General features: G+C 59.5%; 2 protein-coding genes across 2 annotated transcripts; one reads left to right on the top strand and one right to left on the bottom strand.

Annotated features, from left to right (window-relative positions):
* Positions 1–687: 687 nt before the first annotated feature.
* Positions 688–9,414, top strand: VOLCADRAFT_86617 (uncharacterized protein; the record flags this gene model as incomplete). The annotated part of the gene is made up of 16 exons (XM_002946343.1): positions 688–900; positions 1,014–1,130; positions 1,282–1,356; positions 1,596–1,685; positions 1,946–2,305; positions 2,967–3,305; positions 3,707–3,836; positions 3,973–4,056; positions 4,447–4,628; positions 4,945–5,296; positions 5,840–6,039; positions 6,626–6,988; positions 7,365–7,460; positions 7,822–8,202; positions 8,332–8,457; positions 9,028–9,414. The coding sequence occupies 16 exons, from the start codon at positions 688–690 to the stop codon at positions 9,412–9,414; spliced, it is 3,495 nt and encodes a 1,164-aa protein (XP_002946389.1).
* A 3,373-nt stretch (positions 9,415–12,787) lies between these two features.
* Positions 12,788–19,482, bottom strand: VOLCADRAFT_86618 (uncharacterized protein; the record flags this gene model as incomplete). The annotated part of the gene is made up of 11 exons (XM_002946507.1): positions 12,788–12,918; positions 14,749–14,971; positions 15,596–16,002; positions 16,120–16,374; positions 17,174–17,343; positions 17,592–17,707; positions 18,014–18,030; positions 18,082–18,213; positions 18,643–18,968; positions 19,161–19,239; positions 19,398–19,482. 11 exons carry the CDS (start codon positions 19,480–19,482, stop codon positions 12,788–12,790), a joined length of 1,941 nt encoding a protein of 646 aa, XP_002946553.1.
* Between the last annotated feature and the right edge of the window lie 400 nt (positions 19,483–19,882).

The following is a 19,882-nucleotide window of genomic DNA, read 5'->3' on the forward strand; positions in this document are numbered from 1 at the left end:
TGGACGGCGTTCATGTGCAGTTAAAACTGTGGTGGTCGCTGATATCTCCCCATGCACATAATCAACATAATGGTGCGAATCATCCTTGAACAGATTATGGACATTTGAAAATATTCTCAAGGCTATTAGTCTGCGCTTGGAGGCAGTTCACAGCCCAATTCGTTCTCGCAGACTCAACAGCACATTGCACCCAGGGCAATCCTATGCTGATCACAATGTTATTTTCCCACCAGCATCCATGCAGGTTGACCTGTTAAAAATGCAGCAGAGCTCATCGGCAACGAACGCGAACTGTGTCAGCGTTCTGTTAAAAGGGCCTCCTATGCAACTATCATTTTCCAGAGCAAGATTCAAAGCACACAATTGAGGAGTGAGCTTCCATATGGCCCACTCGTCGCGTTTCCGGAAGTTCTCTTCGGTCTTTCAAAAACCACTTGGCAAGGGAAGGAACCAAACAATGCATTATGCATATTCAGGAGTCGGCAACTATAGACAATTTTGTGCGTTGCCAGTTAACAGCGCTGCGCCCATCCAATAACCTGTACTGGAGACAATCCCCCGTACCACCCACGCTTCACACACGGCAGCAAGACGCGACAAAGATCACGTATGACTAACTTAAACACGAATAAAATGAATACATAGATAGCAGTTTTTGCAGACCGCTCTTCCCGCTCTCTTTCCAAAATGTCCTCTCAACAGCCCGCAAAGCGCAAACGTATTGTACCTATTCCGGTGGCATCTCAGGAAGCTAGCGTCTCTGCCCTTCATTCAGCATCTTCTGGCCAGGCGTCCGCTCCGCAACAAGCCCCGGTGGAGTATCATCAGGGCCCGTCTACCTTGCCCGGCCGGCGTCTGAAGGCTAGCGTCTCTGACAACTACATAGTGGATTACAAAGAGGTATGCCTGCGTCTATGGGGTATACATTGTCGCTGCGTCAAATCCTGCGAAACTGGTCCACGCCAACCTTGTCCCGGCCCACCCCGTGCTTCCGCCCAACCGTGCAACCGCAGCTTCTTAAGCAAAACGGCATCGATATCAAACAACTTAAAGCACGTAAAGCTGCAGCGGCTGCTACTAAACCTGGTGGTGCTCCAGAAGGCCTGCCGAACCTGCCAGGTCTACCGCGGGTAAGACGGATGCCCTTATCCCGGCAACCCGGGCCTCCTTTTCGCCTCCTTTGCTGCTCCCAGCCACAACGCGAGGCCCATGTCTCTGTTGTTGCTCCTCCAACATTAATGAACAGTGTTCCCCTCCCCTCGGCTATGTGTGCTCCAGTAGGCAGGTGTTAGCCCGGGGGCCGGGGGCCGGGCCATGCTCGGCAGCGTGGTGGAACGGCTGGAACGCATATACGCGGTAAGAAGGGACATCGGTGTGCAGGGGACCCGGCGTGTGGGCGTCGGCGGCCATTATACCCTTGCTTACACCGCCAAAGCAGGTGGGTTGTTGCCTGACACCTCCCTTCCACTACCTGAGCGTGCGGGGGAGAATGCCGCCCCCACAGCTATTTCAAAGCCATAAAGCATTCGACGGCGCGCCGAATCAACCAACCCTGACTATTCCAACACAAAGTGACCCTGCCCCGTTCCCTACAGTCCGCATACGGAGAGGATGATGACGAGGACGAGGGTGAGGAGGGAGAATCTGATGAAGAGGAGGCTGAAGAATCCGGGTCAGATGAGTCGGTAAGCACTGCCCTCCTCGGGCCCACCCTCCACCCCCATATCCTGCTTAGCTAACCGGGACGGACCGTCGAGTCTCGATCTGGCCCTGGTTGTGTCCTGTTACAGCTTCCAGCACTCTCCAGGACTTCCTGCTGGAAAGCTGATGTATGCCGCGCGATCTGTGCTGCCTCTGTGTGCCACCTTCCACCCACCGCAATGCTATCACTTCCTCTCACCTTCCCCTTGTTGGGCCCATTTCTCCACCACTGGGGTCCTCTCAGGGCCCGGGGGAGTCCAGCAGTGAGAGCGACGACCCCGAGGACGAGGAGGGCCCCGGACCGGCACCTGGAGAGCAGGCGGAAGCCGGAACGAAAGGAGGTGGACCAGGCGGCGCAGGCGCCGGCGGGGGTACGACAACGGCTGCGGACGGAGCTGCCGCCCCAGCATCGGCTGGTGGTGGTACCACAGGCGGTGGTGGCGGGGGCGCCTCGGATGGCGCCGGCGCGGGCGCTAAGAAGCCGAAGCAGCGGCGGCGGGCGTTTGAGGCCTATGAAGTGGACTTCATTGACGACGATGAGGAGATCCGGTACGAGAAATCCCGCTGGGTCAAGGCCAAGTATGGGGGCTTCTACATCAACCAGGTGAGTGACGAGGAGTGGCCGATTGCCGGGTACGCGGGGACGGGTTCCTGGACTTAGGCTGAGACGCTCTTCTCAGCGGCGACGGGAGCCGGGCTTTGTGTTCCCGTAGGGCGCACAGCCACTGCCCTCAACGGCCTCCCAATCACAGGTGGTGGCACCACCCGCGTGGTGTGGTTGCGGTCGACTTTGACGTGGGGAAGGCCAGGGATGTCCAGAGTTTATCCGTGCATGCACACACACATATATATATACACATATATATACATATATATACATATATACATATATATACATATATATATATACATATATACATATATATACATATATACATACATATATATGTATATATATGTATATGTATATATATGTATATATATGTATATATATGTATATATATATGTATATATGTATATATATGTATATATATGTGTATATATATATATATATATATATAGATACAGATGTACGCACATGGGTTGGTGCGGGCCCCCGGGATCCGGAAGAGGGTTTCGGTGGGAGGGAGACGCACTGTAGGGGAAAGCTTCCCGTCGCGGCTGTTCCTCGGCATCCTCGCCTTCACCCGGAAGCGCACGCAGCGAGGTACCCCGCCCCCGTGAGGTCCTGGTCAGGTCGCCCATTCCGCCGTCGTTGTTGCCAGGGGCCTGTGGAACTGGAGCGAGACCCTGAAGCCGAGGAGGAGCAGCAGCGGCAGCAGCAACAGCAGCAGGGCCAAAAGCGGGCGCCGCGACCGCGGCCACAGGCTGGCACCCAGCCTGCCAAGGGCAAGCCGCAGCAGTCCTCACAGGCGGCACAGCCCGGCGGCGCAGCGGCCGCGTCTGCTGGGGCGACGGCGACAGCAGCGGCAGCAGCGGACGTTGCGGTCCAGGGCGGTGGCGGCGGCGGCGGTGCGAGTACACCGGTTCGCGGCGGCGGCAGCGGCAAGCGGAGGGCAGATGGCGAGCAGCCGCAGCCTGCTGTCGGCAAGAAGCGAAAGCAGGTGAGTGGCTTAGCGAGGGCCGGCCGGCTGGGTGTGCAGCTGCGAACTAGGGGCAGATCCCCGAGGGAGCCGAGAAAAGAGTGTGAGCTCCTTAAAACTGTGCCAGATCCAACCAGAGCCAAAACCCCATAGCCTTGGATTCACGACCTCTTCGGCTGCCCCTATGTCTCCACGGCGGGTGAACAGCGCGGAGAGCTCAATGGTTTGTGTCAGGTCGAGAAAAAAATAGTACACTTGCTGTACTACACAGTACTACAGAGTCCCGTGCAGTACAACAGTAATCCTGATTTTTTGCGAAACACAGAACCTCAAAGCCATCTACTAAAGCATTGCAGCAAGCAACGTATGCATTACATAACGTTGCTCCCACACGGCACCCTCCTCTCCTCTCCTCTCCGCAGCGGAGTCCGGAGGAGTTTGTATCTGATGTGAACCATCTTGCTTCTTTTGCCGGTTGCGTGTTGGGGCCAAGTTGGGGATTTTTACCAAAAGGCGGGTTTTCCTTGGTTGCCTCCACAGCCGCAGCCGGAGGTGGTTGCAGCAGGGCCGAGGTCACCCCGACCAGCTACTGCTGCTGCTGCTACTGCTGCTGCTGCTACAGCAGCGGCTCCTGCCGCCCCAAAGGGCTCCTTGGCAGCGCTGGCTGCGTCCTTGGGCAAATCCGCAGGCGCGACGGCCGCAACGTCTGGTGCACCTGGGGCGTCGCTATTGCCGGCAGCGGAGGCTGCAGCAGCAGCAGATTGGGCGGCAGGTGGGTACCGCCGCTGGGCAGCTCTCCGGCTCTTCTCGCGGGGCAGATAGTTTTGCCGGCCCGGCGCCTTTGTTCCACTTTGCTTACCGCCATGTCTGAGCACCCTGTGTCCCTCTGCTGGTTCCTGCTGGCTGCCACTCGGTCGACATGAGTGTTAGTCAATAGTCCGTCCGCTGCCATCAATACGGATGGCCACCTTGATGGTGCGTTTGTGCTGTTGGCCGCTTGACTCAGGGTTTCTTTCTTTTCTAGTCTAGGGCGGTGTTGCCTCCAGCCGCGGCGGCCCCCTGTAGCAAGCCGGGACAGCTAGCTTTACCGCTACTCCAGTTCGGTGAATGATCCGGATGATTGCCGATGATCCGGGTCCTCGGCCCACCGTTCCCTATGCAGCCGGGTCATCGCAGCCGCCTGCGGAGGGGTCGGCGGCAGCGGAAGCCGCCTCACCCGTTGCGGCTGTGCGAGCTGGTTCCGGAGCCATCGTCCTCCCCAAGATTACGGGCCGCCGCCCTGCGCCCAACCCGACATCCCTAGACCCGCTCATAGACGAGTGCCGGAAAAAGCTTGCGGCAGCGGTGAGCGGGAAGGGTGAGGGAAAAGGGACTTGGCTTTTGGAGAGCTTGTGCTCTTGTATCTGTGTTCTGCAACTGCACATCTGCTGCGGCCCCTCCCCTGCGGGGGGACTGAAAGGGGAGAGGGAAGGAGGGGAAGACAAAGGGAACTTTTAGCTGTCTTCCTTCCATCACCCGTCGGCCTCGTCCTTGTCGTCCTGTCACTCATGTTTTCACGCCCTGCCCGCCGAATAGTCCCTCGACAGCTTGCGGGCTCCATGGCCCCTCCATCCTTCCCATTGTTCTCCCGAAATCTCACGCCCCCTTCCCCGCCCCGCAGCCTGCACCACCGGCCGATTGGGCCGCCCTGTTGAAGCTCCTGGACGCTCCACTGACTCAGGTGGCGCTGTTCCTGCACAGAGCTGCTTCGTCGGGTGAAGCACCGGACGCACCCGCACACATGTGCGACTCCAAAGTGCGTTTGCTGGCGGAGGCGCTAGTGGAGGCGGCGCCTGCCGCGGCGGCGTCCTTGGGTGGGTCCGGTGCGGAAGAGGTCCCGGCGGTTTCTGACGCCGTGTTGCAACCTTTGCGGGTGTTCTTGGAACGGCGGACGGCCAAGAGTCTCAGCGACCTGTCGAAAATGGTGGCGGCGGTGAAGAAGCTCGCGGAGGAGGTGGCGGCGGCGGACGCCGGTGAGAGATGGAGGGTGGGAGGGAGGGAGGGTTAGGGAAGCGGGGAGCTAAAGAAAGGGATGTTTCTTGGGATGATCTTGGCCTCGTCTATTGTCCTTTCGGTAGCGATGTGGGCATATGTTACTCAGGATGACGAGAGCCGGGTTACCCAAAGAGTCAGCTTGTTAAGAGCTTTGGGGTCCTCGGGGTAGCGCTTGGGTGTCCGCAGACAAGACGTTGACCCATGAGACCGCCATGGAACCCCGTGTGTGTTTGGGATGTGGGGGGGGGGAAAATGAGGATCGGGTTGTTTGTTGGTCATTTTAGAAAGGATCTGCTGCCGCGGACGGCTCTGCTCGCCAGATCGAATGTCCTAGTCGGCGCAGTCCCAGAGGGCCCCAATGAGGGGAAAAAGGATGTGCAGGTGGGGCACGGTGGTTTGCACTGGCAGTGGCGGATGAACACAATGGAACGGGCGGGGAAGGCGCCCTTCCGTGAGCTCCCCTCCGCCCGACGTCTGAACCCCCCTGTCGCCGCCCTTGCGTCCGGCTGCCCCCGCTGCAGCAGCGCCTGTAACATCGACCGCCGCTGCCGCCTCTGGGGAGGTGCACAGCAGCGATGACGAGCTCATGGAGTCGGCCAGCGCCGCCACCGCCACGCTGCTGGAGCCGCTGGGTGCCAAGCTGCGCTCCTACCTCAACCTGCACAGGAAGCTGCGCAACAGCGAGGATGACGGGGCCACGCTGCAGTCGCTGGCAGGACAGGTGGGGGCCGGGCCAGGGGGCTCCCTGGATCTAGGGTTGTCCGTGTGTGTGGTTGTGGTTGTGTGGTTGTCTGGGGCGTGGGGAGGGGAAGGTGAGGGAAGAGAAGAAATCCGGAATCTGAACTTGACCAGGCTCACTCACTCCAGGCGGGGAGGGGTTTCCCTCTACTTCCACTTCGCCACCAGGCCAGATCAGATCAAGTCAGGTCAGGTCAGGTCACACCCGGCAACGGACGGGTGGTGAACGAAGAAGGAAAAGGGGGAGAGAAGAAATTCGTAGCGATGCTAACTGGCCGTCATTGCCTAGGCAGCACTGCTCCTCTCGTTTTCTGTACGAGCTGCTGCACAGAAGACGATTGGGGCAGTGGCTGTCTTGACATGCGATAAAGCATGTGTGTTGCTATAAACGGCAGGTTTAAGGAAGTATTGAGGTCCGGTTTCCACCTTTTTGAGAACTCAATCTAACGCGCCGACTAAATAGGAGCCTGCTATAGCTCTCCATTTCCGTTGGAGCCAGGGCCCTTTTGGAGGCAACCGAAAGCTGATGCACATGCTTTGGCGATATTGTGACGCACGCATTCCTGCAGGCTGGTGTTAGCTTAGACATGCTGCAGCGCGCGCTCCTTTCAACCCAGAAACAACAACCCGCCGGCCAGCGCAAGCGCCAAGGCAGCAAGACCACTGCTGCTGCAAACACCGACGACACGTTGCGGCAGCAGGCTGCCGTTATTGCGGCCGAGGTTGCCGCCCAGCTCGATGGCCATCAGGGCCCTGCACCGCCGGCACCGGCACCATCAGTGGCGGGCCTTGCATCCGCAGCTCAAGGCCCACCTGCACCATCTACCACCGCTGCGGTGCAGCCAAAGCAGTCGTCGGCTCCAGGGCCAGTGGTCGCACCAAGAGCTGCTCCAGGAGTTCCGGCGGCGGAGGCGGGGACTGAGGCGGCGCCGGTGCGCCCGGTTCCTGGGGCCCCCAGCTTCCAGCCGGACATGCACCAGCAGTTTCCGTGCCCCGCAGATGACAAGCAACAGCGGCTTCAATGTCGGGTAATACAACGAGATGGGGAATGGGCCGAGTCTGGGGCTTCCGGCAGATAGACATCCTCCTCCTTCCAATCGATGCCATCCCCAGCGCCACCCGGGCGCAGTGGGCAGCTGCGTATGCAGCAGCGCGGCACTCTTTCCCGCCTTTGAGGTGTCCAGATGCAGCACGTCTAGCTGCACGTCTACATCCCACTTCCCGCACCTTAAGCAGGTCAACTGCTCATTTGCCGCCCGGTGCGGAAGGTCACCTCACGCTCTGCCCCGCTGGTCCCGCTCCGCGCAGGCTGGCTTCCAGTCGTGTGGCTCCGGAGACCTTGAGATGCTGGAGAAGGCCTTTGCCGCGGCCGCCTCTAGCGAGTGGGGCACGCTGGCAGTGAAGGTGTGTTGGTCTTTCCGTTGGGCTGCGGGGTGCAGCTCTGTCAACCTAGGCGCTGGCGGGGCTGCGCTGCCACCCCCTCACGATGGCCACTAACGCAGGAGCGCAGCTGCAAAAAATGCTGCGGGGCTGGGTTCCGCTGGGGTTCGCAAGGGTTGGGCTTCCTCTCACCTGATTCGCGGTCACCAAGTCAGTCCAGTTCAGCATGTTGTTGTTGATTGACAGTCTCGGGGCCTCCGCCCGCACCTTCCACCTTACACGCTGCCTCGCGCCCATGACCGTGCGCGTGCGCAGCGTTCTTCTTCCCTTGCTTCCGTCCTCGCAACCGCAACACCACACGTCCGCTGGGGCCCAACCCTATTAGGTCTTGTGCCACGTCACGGAGGGTCTGAGCATACCGGAGCTCGCCAAGCGCGCTGTGGAGCTGCGGTACATCTACTGGCCGCCCAACAAGGCCCAGGCCGACATGCACCGCCAGCTGCGGCATGCCATCAACCGGCCAAGCCTTGGCCCTCACGTGATTCACGTCGGCAGCAACAAGTACGTGCTGCAGGCCATGCGGCCTGACATGAAGCCGGTACCGCGGCCGCCGACTGTTAGCAGAGCTGCTGCTGCTGCAGGTGGAGGTGGGGGTGGCTCGGCGAGCTCGTCGCCTGCAGGGGCAGCGGCGGCAGTGCAGCCGGCTGTGGTGGGGACGCAGACTGGCGGCAGCGGCGGCGCCTTCGCAGCGGTCGCTGGCGCGCCGGTGCCGTTCCCACTGCCAGGGCTGTTTTTGCAGTCAGCGCTGGAGTCGGCGGGGACAGGGTCCGCGCTGGCCGGGGTGGTGGCCCTGCAGCAGCAGCAGCAGCAGCAGCAGCCGACCGGTGTTTTGCAGACGGGCGGACCTGGGCTGGACGTGGGGCCCAATGTGGCGGTTGAAGGAGCGGCTGGCAGCGGGGCAGGTGGCGACGAGGAGCTGACGCCGGAGGAGGACAGCCAGCAGTGCCGGGAGTGCGTGGAGGTGAGGGCTGCGCGTTTGGAGGGAGTTCTCACGGATATGCGTGCCCTGCTACGTACTTTACTTAAACTGTGGCCCTTAACCGGGCGTAGCCGAGCGAGGGCGGGAGAGTTACGGCTTCACATGGGTTCACATTACACAATTGGTCTACACGATTGCGTTGCCTTGCATATCTTATTTAGGCGACAAGGTTGAACAAGGGATATCCGCAACGGTAAGCATGCTCTCGCAAAGTCACGGTTACTGTCAGTCCTCCCCACGGGTCCAAATTCCTTGATTGTGTTGTAATTACCGCTGTACGAACGTTCCCTTCCACAACATATCCGTACTGTACTAACCGTTCTCGCCGCATCCTTCCAATCTAACCCCCCTGCGGCTCTTCGCCTGGACTCTTCTTTGCATGCTTGAAGCTGGGCACGCGGGCGGCAGGCCTGCCGTGGTGGTTCCTATTGCGGTGTCTGCTGCTGCATGGCCCTAATTGGACCACGCTCATGTTATTCTGCTTGCTCTTCGGATCTTAGGTCTTGGGCTAATGCTCCACTGCCGGACTCGCCCTACCTTGCCCTCTCGCAGGCGGCCGTGCAGGCGGGCGCCGAGCGACAGCGTGTGCTGGAAGCGCTTTCTAAGCTCAAGTCTCGTAACATGCGCATTGTGTTCAAGGTGTTATGCCACGCGGGGGCGTCGGGTATGCGCGTGGTAGACATTGTCAAGTTTGCTCGCGACCACCGGTTTGCGCACTGGCCTGACACCGCGGACCGCACCAGCAGTGTACACGGCGCTATCCGCAGCTCCAAGGACATGGTGGTTCATGTAGGGACGCACCAGTATGCGCTGGCGCTCTTCCCGGGTGTGGTGCATGTCCCCAAGCCAGAGCCGCGGCGGGGAGCGCGGGCAGGTACTGCTGGTGGCGGTGGCACGGGTGGGGGAGGTGGAGAGGTTCCGGGACTGGTGGAAGGGTGAAGGTGCTTGGGCGGGGGTGAGGTAAGCACTGCGAGTGAGGACGGGCTGGTTGGAAGCGTTACCGTCTGGTGTGGACACACTTGTTGTATTAATTTTGCCGGGATTTATTTGCGCGCCAGCTTAGCGACAGTGGAAATGCGATTACGCTTGCTGACCTGGTTGGGTGTTGGTTTGGACAGTTGGGGGACGGCTGCAGGACTTGTTGGAGATCGATGCGATTCTGCATACTACTTTGTTAACAGCGCAAAAAACAATAATCCGGCGCGGTGCACGCCCTATCAGGGCTAGCTGTGCCTGAGGTAGCTGCGACAAGGCTGGCATGAAAAGGGGTTAGAGCCGTGCTGTGCGCACAACACTGTTATGTCCGTCTGCCACCTCCCATCCGACGCTCCCTGGGTCCTCTCTGGTACATTATGAGAGAATGAGTAGCAAGTTGCCTTTTGGGTTGGTGTACTGTTGAGCATGTGGGACCTGAGGGGACGCATACTGCCGGCCTCTAAAACCCCAGCAGCCTGGATTTACGTCTGTGGCGACATGGACGATGGATGTGGCATCACGATCTTTGGTTGACAACGGATTTGCCCTTTTCGCTTACACGTGCTGACGCGCCTGACTGTCCTGACCACGGACAGATGCATATGTGGCTTTGATGCTTTAGTTGGGGCGCATGAGATATGAAGGGATCGCTTGGCGTACTTTAGATCGTCCAACTTGCTACTTCTCTAGATCGTTCCCACTACGCTCGTCCCACTAGACTCGTCAGGTAGGCAAGATAACGCGCTGCGTAGGTATGAAAGTGCATGTCTCGCCTGTACTGTTGAGAGCCAGATGGTCAGCGCGGTACAGACCTCAAGGCTCTGACACATACAAGGCTTCAAAAGCGGCAATTGTACCACAATTCCCTGTAAACCAAACATATACACAGCATAATCAGCTCAGAATTCCTCAGATTTGAGAACGAGCCGGTCCCTGCAAGGGGCTCCACGAATGGAGGGGCGCCTCGTGCTACATTCGGCTGCTGTGCGCCTTTCAATGCTTATTATTAGGACGCGAGTAAAAACATTCTATCCTATTTTGCCGGCTCGGATATTGGTTGTTATCTCACCGCAACCCTCGTCAAGATGCAGTAAATAATGACCACACCTGTGTAAAGCTCCGTCCTATATTGGAATACATGACAAGCTGACCTCCCTGCCCACTGGTTCCTGCCGGTCCTCACGTCAGTCCTGGAAACGTGTCCAGCAACAATACATTCCGAACAACCTACAAACCCTCTCAAGGCGGCATGCCAGGCAACTGACACGCATCCTCACAAACCGACACACTGGATAGCGCCCACAAACTCGTTTCAGGCAAACGCTAACCTTAAAAATGAATCGCGACGCCGCTCGAGGGTCATTGATCCACCTAATGAACCAACGTGGCCAGAGTCACAACGAGTGAAGTTTCTTGTAGAGGATTCAACAGCGCAGTCCAAGGCGGCCATCCCTTGGCCACAACACTAAAGCGAACCTTAACAAATGGCGGTGCTTACCGCTGCCCGGCGTCAGCCTAATGCGGCGCGCGCTGGGAACGCGGTTTGGACGCCGGATACAGTTGGACCACACGGGGTCCGATGCATCGCAACTGTGGGCGGCAACGCGACTCCAAGAGACGCGCCTATTGCCTATTTGCTCATTCCTTCGGAGCCTTCGTCCCGTGAACCGGCTGGAGCCGGCGAGGAGCCGCCGTGCATACACGTAGAGCCATTCTGAACCGCGTCAGAGCCCCCGTTCGCCCCGCCAATGACCAGAGCACCACCTGCTCTCTATTGCCACGTTGCGCCACCTGCCTTACGCTATACATACCATGCGCTTATTGCACGCCAGGACGGGCCTAACGGACATCCTAGAATGCACGGCCCTAGGTGGGGGCACAACACACCTAGCGCTCGACCGGGTACCGGCTGCGGTACCTATCACATAACCACGGATGTGCGGAAGAGCAGACGCGCCAACAGCAGATGAACTTATCCATGTGCCTGCCCATCACCCGGGACTGATTTCAAGACCGTCAAGATGTACTCTTGAAACTTTTCACGGCCGAACGAATCCAGATGGACAACCCAACACCTCTCCATCCAGTGTGAGGGCTGAAGCTAGCTCCAATTAATACCCATACCACTTGAGCCAACTGGCTGACCTCAACAGCTTGGCTAGCTTCAGAAAAAATATCTCGAAGAGCGTACACTAGACATTGGCTGGCTGCATGTCTCATATGAAAGCCCTCTCACGCAACCCAGACGGAAACTATGGGTTTGCCTACTCCAACAATATTGGAGCGCCTGCGGTTATCCTGCGCAGATTGACTAGCTCCTTGTGGTTGTCCAGACAGGCTCTGCGCCAGTCACGCAGCTCCTCGTGCAGCGCCGCAGCATGGACCTGCACCTCCTCAAGCTGCTGCGAAAGTCGGGCTGCCTGGCGACTGCTGAAAAGCAGTGCTACGTGCGCCCGATCCGTTCGGCGGCGCTCGGCTAGTAGCAGCGGATGAAGCCCAGGGGGGCTGTCCTCTACCGCCGCTCCACCCGAAGAAGGCAGACCGGATGCTCTTATAGCCCCGGCGACAGGCAACTCATCAGGGGAAACAGAGCTGTTGCAAGGTTGCAGCGCAATTGCTGCATTGCTGTCGACAAAAGCAGGCAGCGCCTGCAATTCATCGGATAAGGTGCGCGTGAATGGCAGCCCTCCATGGGCGTGCGGCGGTGTGTCAATTCGCAGCAGCGCGGGATCCTTTGAGTCCAAGCCCCCAGCAGCTGGCGCAGCGGGTCGTGGCAGAGCGGCGAAACCCGTCGCCGCGGTTGCCGTGCCGTCCCCTCGGTTGCCAACGCCGCCTAAGCTAAGCCGTCCAAACGATGGATATGGATTCTGCGCGGTAAAATTTTCGCGCGCACGCTGCAGCTGGGCAAACCAATCCATCGGTTCCTCGCCTTGGAGCACAGTGGGAAGCGTGCGCGCCTGTGCTTGGGCAGCTTGCACGCGACGGAGCTCCGCCCGCACTGAAGAAAGTTCTTCGTCCCGCTCCTGCACTTGCTGCCGAAGCCACTTGTTTTCTTCGCATTGGCACCTCAGTTCATGCTCCAGTCGTGCCACTAAACAGTCGATACTCGTCGACCCTGACGTCGGCAAGTTTGGGGCTAACGGGCCACTAACCGTCGACCCCGACGGAGCCGATGCCGAGCCAGGAAGACCGTAAGCAACGGCGCTAAGAAAGCGATTGTGTCGTGACGCCGGCATATGAGTGCCATGGCCTATACAATCAGTCGAATCTTCGTTTCCGAAGCTACACGAACGCCGCGCTAGACCGCTGCTTTCAGAAGAATTTTCGGCGCGCAACCCTAAGCTTGCTTGTCCGTAGGAATAGCCTTTGCCGGCGGGCACATTGCTGACAGGGCTATAGGAAATGGCACAGTCACCAGCGCCATTCGGTGTAGCCGGCTCTCCAAGAAATGATGCAGAAATGCGCGACCTGTGTAAGGCGAGGTTACAAACACAACAAGGTAAAGAAATGCGCAAGGCAGACGGTTGCACGAACGGCTTGACACGACAGTGACAGCTGATATGCCGCAAATCGAAAAGCGGAAGCTCACAGGCCATCAAGTCACAATTTATGCAGGAAGCAGGCGCGCCTCAGGCGGGGGTGTCAGGTCATGCATGGAATTCAAACGGAAGCTCTATCTCTACATCTAAAACAGGCTTACCCGATGCACGTAGCGCTGACAGATGCCCCTGGGAAGTCCACCAGGGAGCTTGTGCCGCCACAGTCGTGCTCAAGGGTCAAAGACGTTTTACTGAGGAGGACGTCTCCGTTTCTGCGAAGGCAAGCATAATCCTCATATGATGCAAAGAGTTCGCATCAGCAAGAACGTTTTTGCAGGGTTGCCGGAGGCCTTCGAGCCCCATTCGGCGTCTGCAGGGCAACCCACCCCAGAGCGGCACACGGCAGCGAGTCGCACTCATTCTCTCTAGGTGCTTGGGTGCTGCTGTACCCTTTATACTCAACACCCGCGGGCATTGAACGCGGGATCGAAACGAACTGCCACGAAGAAACCTGATAGGCCTACGTTTAACAACTAACAAAAAATTGTGTCCTTCTGTGTATTCAATTATCTTATAACACATAACAAAGTGTAAACGGCGGTACGTCGTTTGACATAATAGGCATCCGTGTATGGACTTGCTTCTGATTCCGTATAATCACGGCATCAACCTCCGGACCTCTATGATACATACAGTTTACAGAAAATGCAGGAAGGCAAAACCGACACTTTTAAACTATGAAAGCTGCAAGCCTTTGATGCGCCAAGGTTCCAGAGGTTCTCAAGCACGCCCACCTAGCGCGCACCTCCGCTCTCGAACCAGCAACGCATCTTTGTACATGTCCGCATTTCATGGGCTTGCATATACCAATGTATACCAGCCTTGTACATTCGCCTACCCTCCGAGCACAATATTTTTTGTGCCCAATATCCTTTCAAGCCCGGTAATCCATGCACCACGTGAGTAACGGCCCCTCACCAAATCCCCAAATCCCAAAACCTCAACCCCAAAAAGGTCCTAGCCCCAAACGTCTTCATCCTGATATGCTGCTTCCGGTTCCCCGGCAACTCCTCCGAGCCCCAGCCACCCCGCAGCCCCCTCCCCACCCATGCCAAACCCACGTTTCTCCAGCTCAGCGGCAGAGGCTCCACCACGAACACTAAACAGTTGCTGGCTCCACCCGGGGAAGCCCAACGTGCTTCGGGCCGAGGCAAGCCGCCAGTGGCCCTGGCCCCACCCACGGCCGTGCCGCCGCCCCCTTGGTTCGGCGGCCCTACATCCTGGCCTCCCGCCTCCACCGGTTCCTTTCCCAGTAGGCAGCGCACCATGACGTCCGGTCCTGCAGCCACCATGACCATCGCCCCATTGAGTGTACCCCTCAAAGCCGAAACACTCAGCCATGATGACAGGACCACCGTGATGTACATAATGGTGGGGATGATGAAACACCTGAGTTACGGCGGATACTAAGGAATGGAACATCGGTGTACGACCGCGCCCCACACTCTATAGGCCGAAGCCGACCCTACCGAGCAGTACCGATCACCATCATCGCTGATGGGGAACCACCACCATCGCTGATGGTTCATGCCGCCACTCAGGAAAATCCTATGGGGCCAACGCAAGAGCAGCTGACTCGTTACCCCACCCTTCCCTGTGGCGGCCCCGTGTCCCCTCATTCAGCAGTCACCACACACACCCATCAAGCCATCCAAAAGCGCGCGAATCAACCCATGTACGGAGAGCGATACGAACTCACCTGCAAAGTCCAGGGGCCGCAGCCCCCTCCATATCAGCGTCAGCAGCACGTTGTCCCGTAGCGTCCATGCCGCCAGTGCCAGACCTCCCCGCAGCGCAGCTGTGGCCCCCCACGCCGCCAGCGCCAGCAGGTGCCAGGCTGCAGAGGTGGGCAGCAGCGCCAGCAGTGGCACCAGCAGCAGCACCCCCACTATCAGCTGCTCCACCACCACCTCGTCACCGGACTGAGGGGAGGTGGGGGTGAGGGATCAGAGAGGTAGCATCACCGGGATGGGGAATCAGATGCACGGGGACCAAAGGGTCGCTTGCCGGCGCCCAAATCAAACCATCACTGGGAGGAAGGGGAGGTCGTGGGATGAAACGTGTTCGGACAGGCCCCCGTTGGACTGAGGTAAACGCACTCCTCCACCCTGGAGAGGCCCCACCGGCCGACATGAGGTCCTGTCGGGTCAGCTGCTTCAGCGGCCACAACATCTTACTGGTGACATGACAGACTTGGAAGGCAAGCGGAACACCGGGCGAACACCGGGCGGCCAGCCTGCTTCCCCCACACACCTGCGTGCGCAGGAGTTGCTGCTCCACATTCCCAGTCCCACAGAGACACACCAAGAAGTATCTCGCCGCTATTTCCCCCCATCCCCGCCCACAACCCCCCTCCACACAAACCCCCGCCTATGCACTCCGGTCCGGTACCCCCCCTACGGCCGCCACCCCGTGCCCCCCCTTCCTACGCCATCCCCCTTTGTCGCCCACCACCGCCTCCTACCGCCTTAAGCCCCTGCTTGCGATGCTGCACGTGATATTCCATCCCCTCACTACTGCCGCTATACACACATATACGTTCTCACCTCGGGGTCGGTTGTCAGTCCCAACAAGCTCTCCAAGCGGCTGATGGGCACCAGTGGGCTCGGCTGCTGACACGGGGCTGGAGCGTGCCGTTCACCAGCACCACCACCACCAGCACCACCAGCAGTACTATTATTACCACTAGTTGCCCGACCACACACATGCAGCCGCAACCCCAGTAGGGAGGCCGCCTGCTGCCCAACTGCTGCAGACCCCGCGGGGTGCGGGGGAGCCGCCTCCATGGCAGAGCCCGAGGGCTGCTGCCGCTGCTGCTGCGGGTGGTGGCTGGATTGCTGTGGCTTCCGGCCCCCAGCCAGGGAGGAAGCTAGGGAGGTCTTTCGTCCCGCGACCGCTGCTGCCGCCGCCGTCACCGTTCCACCCCTCCACCCAGCCTCTGCTCCCACCTCCGCTGAACATGCAGGGGAGGAGGAGGAACCTCCGGTCTCTGTCTCTGCTACCTCTGCTGCTGTTCCCGCACGAGACTTTACCAACTTAGGCGCCGATGGGGCCACATGCAGCGTCTGACCTGGCAACGGCGATGGTGAGGGTGAGGGTACAAGTGGTGGAGGTGGCGGTGGCCGGCCCGTCTTACTGCTGCTGCTGCTGCGATTGCGGCCGATACGTTTGTTGCGGTGATGCTTCCCGCGCATGAGCGTCCAAGCAGTTCCCAGCCAGGCCAGTTGGCGGCGCAAGAGGAGGCCGCTGAGGGCCGCCTGCAGAGCCAGGGGGCCCGAGGCCGCCAGCAGCAGATCGTGAAGCACAGCCAGGCCGCCGCCCACACCTGCATGTGGGGGGAAGCGACGGAGATGGAGGGCCTGTGCTGCCTGGAGTTCCCATAGTAGGTGCCTGTGCGGCCCCATGCGTGGGGGGTCGGGAAAGCGAACCCAGCAGATGTCCGAATCAGCAGTAGCCTGCTGCAGCTCAAACTTCCAAACGCTGAGATATGGTTGAAGGTATGAGTTAGCGCCGCTCGGAGGCTCTCCGGCGTACCCCAGGTTGTCGTCCCAGGTGGGAACCACGTGCAAAAAGCAAAAGGTCATCAGGGGCCGCAACTACATGTCGAGAAGAATGGGAAAGGTCCAGAAAGAGGACGGGAGAGGGCTACTTCGCTTGCTGGTCTGGTCTGGTGACATTACTATCTTGTGTGGTTTAAGGTCCTAGGTTCAATTCCTGGGGAGATCCTCGACATTGTCGGAAGCGTGAGATTATGGTTACTGCTGAGGTGTGGAGTTGAGGTCACAGTTGATGGACCGAGATTCGCACGCAGGATTAGTGGCGACTGCCGAACCCTCTGCCTCTACGGATGTTCGGGTGACTGGATGAGGAGGGATCCTAGAAGGCAGGATCAACCGCCTTGGACTTGCAGTTCGTATGGCGTAGTACAGTGTGGTAATCCTGGATGGTGCTGTGTGATGAGAAATCGTGGAAATGACAAGGTGTTCAAGTGGTCCAAAGGCCTCCCACTCTGTAAACAACAACAAATACTACTTCGCTTGCAACCCGCCCGGGCATTTCATCAGGGCGCCTCTCCCTGGCACCACCACTTTTCTTTCCATGCCACCCAATCCCTCCGTCCTCACCTCCCAAGGCGCTGCCCGCAGCCAGCAGACCCACCACTGCGGTCCCGCACCGGGGCCAGCCCCACCGCGCGGCAAGAGCTGCCAGCCGGAGGAGCGCGTGCGCCGCAGTCCCCAGCAGCGTACACAGCTCCGCGTGCAACTTCACACCTGCGGGAGTGGCGGTCATTAACCTGCCAGTACGGCAGTACGGAAGTATGGGCCCAAGATGATTGCGAACGAGCACCCAAAGATTCATGACGTGAAACCGTATATGTCGAGCGGGAAAGCCAGAGGTAAACGCACAAAACAGGTCACGAACCCGAAACGCACATGGCAGCCGTTAAGTCCGGGCCCTGTTTTCTGATACTTTTCCCGCTCAATACGGAGGTTCGCAACAGAGGACCAGCGGCCCAGGGAGGCCGCCGCCGCTCCTCCTCACCAGTCGTAATGCTCCCGTAGCAGTCGCTCCGAGCCGGTCGCCCCCCGCTCGGCCGCTGCCACCAGCACCGCCCGCCGCCGCCACACCGCCGCCGCCACCGCCGGCCCCGCCAGCAGCTGCAGCAGCAATGACAGCAGCAGGCAGGCCGCTGTCACCATTGCCGGGCCGTGCAGCTGCGGGCTCCGCAGTGATGGCGCCGAGCCGCACAAGCGACTGCTGCCGCTGCTGCCGGCCCCAGCCGTCGTCCTTGAGCGCCCTCCTCCTCCTCCTCCTCCTCCTCTGCGCGCTCCACATCCGCCGCCTTTACCGGCCGTTGCCGCTTTCCCGCTGCCGTGTGCAGCCCGGGGTTCCTTGGCGGCCGCACTGCTGCCCCGCTGCCCCTGGAGCCAGGAAGCAGCCGATCCCGCTGCCCCGGCCTTTACCTTACCCTGCGCCCTATCTGACCGGGAGGATGGCACAGCGAGGACTTGGCGGCGGCGTTTGCACTCACTCCCCGTGGCCGATTCCACCGCGCTCCGCCAAGGCCGAGCTCCGCCAAGGGCCGGAGAGCGGGACGCCTGGCAGCTGTCGTACAGGCTGTACAGGATGTCAACACAAGCCACGATGTGCTGGATGTGTGTGGCTGCGGGATCCCGTGCGGGCGAGGGAGGCGAGGGATGACGGCGCGAAGTAGGGGGGGTAGTTTCGGAGCCCAATCCCGAGGGTGCAAATTGCGTATTATCGGCCAATATTTGGGTCACCTGTCTGCATCTCCGTTGACGCTAATAATGTCGGCGAGTCGCTAGCTGCCCGGCTGGGTGGCTGGCTGGCAGCCAGTGAGCGCAGTGCGACTGTACAGCCGGGACATTTCGCTGCAACCTGTAAAAATGGAAACCCAACCTACAACCGCCACAACAGTGGGGACCACAACAGCAGGTAGGGGCGCCAATCCGCCACCATCTTCTCGCAGGAAAGTAACGCTCCTGAGCAGTATTCGAAATGATGTAAACACTTGGTGGCGGATACGGTCCGCCATCCCACTGCTCCCCTCGTATCGACACCTCCAACCCACCACTGGCGGAGCGCAGTACGACAAGCTCTGCAGCACTCGCCGCAACCTGCTGTAGCATCTGCGCGGCCGACGCCGCCGGCGATAGCTCCCGCCCGCCCGCCGCGGCTGCCGCCACCGGCCCTGCTGCAGGCGCTGCTGGGGAGCCCGTGGTCACTCTCTGTTCCCTGCAGACCTTCACCGCAGGTACCGCCGCCCCTGGGGCGCTGCCCCACCCGGCTCCACTCAGTTGGGGGTGGCCGCAGCGCCTCAGAGCCAGTCGCAGCGGTAGTGGGTCTGGTAGAAGAGCACCTGGGGGGCCCCCTGCGGACGTAGACCTGGATGTGGATCTGGACGTGGACGTGGACGTGGATGGGGATGGGTCTCATCCACCACCTCATACGGCGAGCATGACGATACCACGTCGCCTCAACATCTGGACGCGCCCCAACTTGGACTGGACTGTGACTCCTCTCCGAAACACGCAACAATCATGTGCTTAGGTGGGCAGTCCGTACAAGCCAACCCGACAAACAGCTCACCGGCCTCCAGGTTCGGCACGTGGCAATTTCCCTCTGTCCAAGCCACTCGCCGCCATGAACGCTCGTCGTAAAGAAACACCTGTACGGCACCAATTTACGAGGCAGTGGAGCTGGGGGGTCAGGGTAAGTCACGGTACTAGGAAGGAGACCCTCCACATCACCCGTTACGGTTCTCAGGTTTCCCTTTCCTACATCAGGACAGGCAGCCAAAGCACATCCACATTGCTGTACACGTACAGCCGCCACACGTCCATGCGCAGGACCTGAGTGTGGCCTGCCGGTGCTGGAACTGCCCGTCGTAATAGTTCAAAGGATCGGTCATTGTATCTGGGCTCTCAAAGGAGCACTAAGTACCTTCCGGGGGCATCGAGGAGAGGAACCTTTGCCCATGCGGGGAGGAGCAGCAGCTTTTTGCCGCTTCTGGCACAGCGACGCAGCGTTGGGATGTGGGAAGGTTAGGATAAACGATTACGATGCCGAACAGGCTTTTGGCAGAAAACTCGCGGTCGTGTTTGAAAGGCAGGCAAGGATAGTGGAGGTGGAAGAAGGTAGGGCAGGTAGGGAGGCAGGTAGGGAGGTAGTCGCTCAGACATGTAGGTACCTGCCACAGTCACGCGCATCCCCAACCTACCTGTAAATGCAGGCGTTTGCAAGGCGGAGGGTGTACTACAGCTGATACAGGGACTGAGGTGCATTGATCGCTCCATATAATGGTCTGGATC

Source organism: Volvox carteri (assembly GCF_000143455.1).
Source record: "Volvox carteri f. nagariensis unplaced genomic scaffold VOLCAscaffold_3, whole genome shotgun sequence".
In the NCBI taxonomy this organism is placed as follows: domain Eukaryota; kingdom Viridiplantae; phylum Chlorophyta; class Chlorophyceae; order Chlamydomonadales; family Volvocaceae; genus Volvox; species Volvox carteri.